Genomic DNA, 7265 nt, shown 5'->3' with positions numbered 1-7265 from the left:
TAAATTTAATTTGGGCGTCCAAATACCTTAGGCGGTTTCACACTTTGCTGAGCTGAATTCACTGTGTCAGGGGAACATGCGTCCCACGGCGAGATCCCCATGTGTAAACAAAAATCAAACTCTGTCATCTCTTATATTCACGTTGTGAAACAGGCATGCAAATCCCTGCCCCCCCCCCCCCCCGGGGGTTCCTGTTTAAAAACAAACCCCGGATTGGAAGAGCCCCAGTCTCTCCCCAGACACAGAACTGCCTGGTCCTGGCTGCTGGGGACAGTTTGCACCTTCACTTAAGATGAACCTGCTGCTGATTTTCCTGTTCATGCTGGAGGCCCCTTCAGGTACGTGTCTGTTGGGGGTCAGGAGGGTTCCTTGCTGCAGTGATTGCAGAAGAGATGTTTCAAGGGAGTGAAGCGCCTGGATGCCAATGGAGTTCAGTGATAGTTGGGTTCCTCACTCCCTTAAGCGCTGTCTCAGGATGTTTAATTTTCACATGTTCCCCACTCCCAGGGGATAGGAGCCTGGCTCATGGATTCATTTCTGTGTTTCCTTCCCAGGTGTCCTCTCCCAAGTGCAGCTGCGGGAAACGGGCCCGGGAGCGGTGAAACCCAGGGAGTCCCTGACACTAACTTGTACCATCTCCGGAGACTCGGTTTCTAGCACCAGTGTCACCTGGGACTGGATCCGGCAGCCTGTGGGGAAAGGGCTGGAATGGGTAGGGTGCATTTACTACAGACCGAGCCAGTGGTCCACTAACTACGCCAGCTCTCTGCAGAGTCGAACGACCATCGCACAAGACACTGCCAAGAACCAGTTCTCCCTGCAGCTCCGCTCGCTGACAGCTGCAGACACCGCCGTGTATTACTGCACCAGGAGAGACACAGTGACAGAGAGCGAAGCAGGGACCGGTACAAAAAGGGGAAGCAGATTCCGATTAGCGCAGGGAGACAATCTGAACGGAAAGAGCTGTTATTCAGATCATTCAAATGCGTGTAAATAGAAAGAAAAGGAAAGGGGAGGCGGGTAAGGAATCTGAGGGGATTTTATATATCTCCGTGGACCAAAGTGATGCAACAAAGAGGAGGATCATGAGCTTTAGTGACATGCCTCAACCCCCTGGTAGCAATATTTCTAAAATCACTACCGGCTCTTGTCCAACATAGTTCAATCTTACAGATCTTCCAAGGGGTTGAGAGACCAACTAACTAGCAAATCCAGTCCTTCCACACTGGTCGGGAAACAGAAATAGTGAAAGAGACAGAAAGCGACGTACTGAAGAAATTATGTTGATCTGTAATGTTTTGAGAAGCACCTACGTGAATCAGGAACCGAGGAGCCAGATTCTTAAAGGGATTTAGGTGCCTAAGGGAATTTTCGTAAGCACCTAGGAGCCTAAAACTCCTTGATTGCAATGGGCCCATAACGATTTCTGAAATTCCCATCTGTTGCCTACATGCTTTTAAAAATACCTGGCTTTCAGATGTATTAGTTTCGAAACTTCGGGATACGAGTACATGTTGGTCAGGATATTAAAAGGGACCTAAGGGAATTAAGCCCCGAAATCTGGCAGAAATTCCTTAGGAGCTGTCATCCCTTGGGCTCCGTTCAAAATTCTCAGCTCTTATTATTGTTCAAGATGCTCAGATAAGTGTGATACGTCAGAGAGAGGGAGAGAGAGAGGGAGAGAGAGCAATAAAGTTAAATTACCACAATATAAGAACGAAGAGAGCTTGACAGGCAGAGATGGAAGACGGACAGTCCAAGCACCATGACTCCGAGAGACAGTAGGATCCAGTGTTAGGGCGCTAACCTGGGCCTCAGGCCACCCACTTTCCATTCCAACCACAGCCACAACTTTCCTGTGTGACATTGGGAACCACGCTTATTCCTTCTGTGCCTCCGTTCCCCATATGAAATGTGGCGATAATATCACAGCCCTTCCTGACAAGGGTATTATGAGTATAAATGCATTATGGATTGTGCAGCGCTTGAATATGTAATGGGGGGGGGGGGAGGGAGAAAGAGAGAGAGAGAGAGAATAGGTTATGATGATAGATAGATAGATAGATAGATAGATAGATAGATAGATAGATAGATAGATAGATAGATAGATAGATAGATAGATAGATAGATAGATAGATAGATAGACGGACGGTGGGAAAGTGTCTTTGTATTTCTTTCACAAAATACTTAGTTCAGGCTTGGATGCTGTATTAACAACAAGAAAACAAACACCTGTAAACTTCACAAGGAAAGTGGGGAAGTGGAACAGGGATCTCTTAGCGGCTCAGAATGACAGCAAGGTACAAAAATGTTTATCCTGTTGCTTGGGTTAGAGCAAAATGACAGTGATAAGTAACACTAGCTCAAGTAGCATTGTCATAAATATAAATGGAAGGTTAACAACCTTTGTGTATGCAGTAATATAAAATCCCTCCTGGCCATAGGTACAGAATCACTTACCTGTAAAAAGCAACAGAGGGTCCTGTGGCACCTTATAGACTAACAGACGTATTGGAGCATAAGCTTTCGTGGGTGAATACCCACTTCGTCAGACACTGGTATTTCACCCACGAAAGCTTATGCTCCAATACATCTGTTAGTCTTTAAGGTGCCACAGAACTCTTTGTTGCTTTTTACAGATCCAGACTAACACTGCTACCCCTCTGATACTTACCTGTAAGGGGTTAATCAGTTCAATTAACCTAGTTGGCACCTGACCAGAAGGACCAATGGGGAAAGAATATACTTTTAAATCTGGGTGGGGGAGAAGGTTTTGTTTGTGCTCTCTGTGTGTTCCCTCTTGAGACAAAGAGAGAGAGAGAGAAACCAAGCAGGTAATCCAGCTCCTACTGAAATGATACATCTAAAATTACAGAAATTGTAAGCAATAGCAAGAAAATGCATTAGATTATCTTTTGTTTTAGCTTGTGAATTTTCCCTATGCCAAGAGGGAAGTTTATTCCTGTTTTGTAACTTTGAAGTTGAGTCTAGAGGGGAATCCTCTCTGTTTTAAATCTTTTTATTACCCTTTAAACTTACCTTCCATCCTCATTTTACATAGGTGCTTCTTTTATTTATTTATTTCTTATAATAAAGTTCTTCTTTTAAGAACCTGGTTGGTTTTTAGTGTCCTAAAAACACAAGGGTCTGGTCTGTGCTTACCTTTTTAACCTATTTTGTTGGCATATTATTCTCAAGCCTCCCCAGGAACGGGGGTGAAGGGACTTGGGGGGATATTTTGGGGGGATAGGGCTCCAAGTGCCCCCCCTGAATGTCTGTTTAAATCACTTGGTAGTGGCAGCAATACCGTCCAAGGATAAGGAAAGGAATTGGTACCTTGGGGAAGTTTTTAACCTAAGCTGGTGGAATATAAACGTAGGGAGTCTTTCATGCAGGTCCTCATATCTGTACCCCAGAGTTCAGAGTGGGGACGGAACCCTGAGAAGCATCAAGGACCAGAAATATGACTTAAGCTCAAAAATACCTTCCTGCAAAGAGTTGCCAAAAACAAACGTTCATCGGGCAGATATTACCCAGGATATGAACCTGGGTCATATCTTCAAAGGGGTCCTGGTAGAGAATGCATTGGATATAATATCGAACGGAAGGGAAGAAAGGATATTCTCAGACAATTACTGTCTCCTAAAGGCAGCAAATATAACTCCACTAACTCATTACATACAGAGAGCATTCATATCAGCCCATTTAACTCAGCTGATTTCAATAACGCCTTTATTAACTAGAAATGTATCTAGGGCTGTACAGTAACTGTAGTGCTTTTGCTAACATGACAAATCTCTACGAATGTGGGATAGGATTTCAGAGATGGTGCAAGGGAATTAAACGCCGAAATCCCACTGAAATTCGATGGCATTTGGGTTCCTAACTCCCTTGTGCTCTTTTGAAATCCCAACCAAAATCACAAGAGAAGGGGTATGATTTCTCGTCTCCAAATATTCCTTCATTCCTAAGAAAGTGCTGTCCTGTACTTATAGTTGGCTGAGAATCTCCAAGACCTTTAAGAGTGTTAAATGACTAAATGCTATTTATTTAAACTGAGTTTGGGGGTCAAATACCTTAGGCGGTTTCACAGCTTCCTGAGCTGAATTCACTCTGTGGAAGACACCCGTCCCAGGGAGAGAGCCCCATGTACAGACAGAGCTCACACTCTGCCATCTCTTATATTGACGCCGGGAAACTCGCATGCAAATCCCTGTCCCGGGGGTTCCTGTTTAAATCCAAACCCCTGATTGGAGGCACCTCAGTCTCTCCGGAGACACAGAACTGCCCGGTCCCAGCTGCTGAGGAGAGTACACTGAGTACTCCAGCTCTGTGCAGAGTCAAATGACCCTCACACAAGACACTTCCAAGAACCAGGTCTCCCTGCAGCTCCGCTCGCTGACAGCTGCAGACACCGCCACCTATCACTGCACCAGAGGCAACACTCAGGGACACACAAGCAGGCAGCCATACGAAAGGGGGAAGTGTTTTTTAAATAGTGCAGTGAGGCGCTGAGTACAGCGGGGAGACTCCGAGTGTGGTTCTGCATCACCTTTACCCAGGTCTTGTCATCCGCAAGTTGTAATGGAAAGGGGAGATTGTAACTGATGCTTGAAATCGGTTAGCGCCTCCATTCAGTCTGAGTTCCTCTAGAGAGGGGGGCATGTTAATGGGAGAACAATGGGGGGATAAGGAATATAACTGCTTTTAAAACACAATAGCAAGCAAACAACGTGTATTCCTTCCACCTGATAACATAGACGTCAAATTCCTTTAACATAGAAAGTGAAAAATCCATGGTAAACATATTTATTACAAATATCTAGGATACCCTGCACAATTTATAAACTCCTCTGTGCGCATCTGATTTTTTATTACACGCGTTATGATAAGAAAGAAAGAAAGAAAGAAAGAAAGAAAGAAAGAAAGAAAGAAAGAAAGAAAGAAAGAAAGAAAGTGAATGGAGATTCATCCACTTTTACTCCAACGGAGTTACCACTGAGTTACACCAAAGGTGAATGACTGGGGAAATAACCCATTTTCTATAGTATTCATAAATGTGTAGATGAACATAATCTAACAATAAAATGATCATTCATGGCGATAAAGCCTTGGCCGTCATGATCTCCTGAGGCAATGAGTTACACAGGTAAATTGTGCACAAGTCTGTGGGAAAGTATTCCCTTGAAAGAGGAGAAAAAATAGTTTGAGACAAACACTTTCAGTGACGATGCTGGCCTTTATAAATAGTTTTCAGCATCATGAGCCAGATTTTCAATGGTGTTTAGGTGCCTAAAATGCAGATATGCATCTAGTAGCAGTTCTGAAAGAAAGCCTGGGCTACATACTTAACTCCCACTGAGTGCTACTCTGTACGCCCGTAACTAGACTTTGTGCTTGAAGGCCCACGACTCTGAAATGTATTTTCTCCATCTATGAGGGCATATCCCAGAGGAAGCATCCTCTTTAAACTGGAAACCTCCCTCTCGAACCCTTTAATTTCCCTTCAGCATTGGGTGAAAACCCCATGTACACCTCTGCCCCCAGTGAGTCCCTGTTTAAACACAAGTCTCTGATTCTAGATACTCCAATGTTCATCCAGGAATATGTCGTCCAGAACCTGGAGCCCAAGTCTTCCACAGTAACTGTGCATAAATATAAAATCCCTACAGACGTCAATCTTCTATTAGCTAGTCCTTCATATGTGCATTGGGAAAAATAGGGAGAGAATTGTTTCTCTCTATAACTGCCTTTCGCTCATATAGTTGCTCCTTCTTTACTCCCCGAAAGGTGTCCTCTCTGAAATCCAGTTGGTCTAGTCCGTGCCAGGAATCACAGAATCCTAGAAATGTAGGGCTGGAGTGGATCTCCAGAGGTCACCTGGTCCATCGCCCCCAGGCGGAGGCAGGGCCAAGTACCCCCAGAGAATGGGGAAGGGAGGAGAGAACCTCACGCTGAGCTGTGACGTCTCAAACCTTTCCACCACTCGGAGTTATCACTCTTGGAATTGGGTCTGGCAGCCTGCTGCAAAAGGACTGCAATGGATAGACCACATGATGTATGGGGAGAGATTCAGTTTATTCCCACGCTTGGAAAGGCCGAACCATCATCTACAGACACATCCAAGAACCACTTCTCCCTGCAGCCTTTGACAATACCCGAGATGATGCCCAGACCGAGACCCGCACATGCCCTGAGCCGCCCGGGTCATTCCAATTTCTGCTGGACAATCCTATGATTCAAAATCTGTAGCTGTAGATCTGACTCGTGTGTCTCCTTTGTGTAAGGCACGGAGTGTTCTCATTTCCCTTTCAACCCCTCTCCTCTCTTATATCCCCTGAGGGATATCTGCATGCAAATCCCTGCCCACGCGTGTCCTCTATAAACACACGCTCCTGGAGGTAGAAAGCTCAGATTCTCTGGCATTTCGGAGAGAGGCTCTATTCTCTGACAGTGCAATCATGAAGCCATTATTTGTATTCCTTCTCCTGCTGGCCGCCCCCTCATGTGAGTATTGGGTGGGACCAATCTGCACAGCACCAGGGGATGAATGGGTTGTGGGATGAATTCACACGGCTCTGTCTTTTCCACAGGTGTCCTGTCACAAGTGCAGCTGGTGGAGTCAGGGCCCGGGACTCTAAAACCCTCAGAGACTCTCAGCCTCACCTGCTCCATCTCAGGCGCCTCCTCGGACACCCTTGGCAGTAGATGTTGCTGGTGGAACTGGATCTGACAGAGTCCCGGGAAAGGGCTGGAATGGGTGGGGAATATAGCGCAAGGGGGAGGCACAAACTACGCCTCTTCCCTCCAGAGTCGCATCACCATCTCGGTGAACCCTTCCAAGAACCAGTTCTCCCTGCAGCTCCGCTCGCTGACAGCCGCAGACACCGCCACCTATTACTGCGCCAGGAGCTACACAGTGATACAGAGCAAAGCAGGGACCCGTACAAAAATGGGAAGCGGATTCTGAGCAGCGCCGGGAGACCAGCTTAACTCACTTGTCTATGGCAACAGTGAGGTGGGGGATGAATCTACCCCTGCACTAGCCTACTGTTTGCCTGTATCCTCATGACCCGGATTAAGAGCTCGCCAGAGCGCTCTGAGCTACTCCGGTTTCAAAGGGCACTAGACCAAAGCGTTCTAAGGAGCTAAGAATTCAAATCTCCACAGTGACACCAGCAATTAGGCCACAACGGGCTATAGCGGGATCGATTCACACCCCCACCTTGCTGCGGTCCTTTTGATCGTGTAGACAAGCCAGATAT

The 7265-nt window shown here is 46.2% G+C and overlaps 1 gene segment (V, D, J or C); it reads left to right on the top strand.

Annotated features, from left to right (window-relative positions):
- The first annotated feature begins 292 nt into the window (after positions 1-292).
- Positions 293-6970, top strand: LOC135886395 (immunoglobulin heavy variable 4-59-like). The segment is given in 4 exon segments: positions 293-338; positions 555-905; positions 5511-5641; positions 6812-6970. Coding segments are annotated over 4 exon segments (687 nt in total).
- The last annotated feature ends 295 nt before the right edge of the window (positions 6971-7265 follow it).

This window comes from Emys orbicularis, chromosome 12 (assembly GCF_028017835.1).
Source record: "Emys orbicularis isolate rEmyOrb1 chromosome 12, rEmyOrb1.hap1, whole genome shotgun sequence".
Classification (NCBI taxonomy): domain Eukaryota; kingdom Metazoa; phylum Chordata; order Testudines; family Emydidae; genus Emys; species Emys orbicularis.
This window is presented reverse-complemented; position numbering and strand designations above follow the sequence as displayed.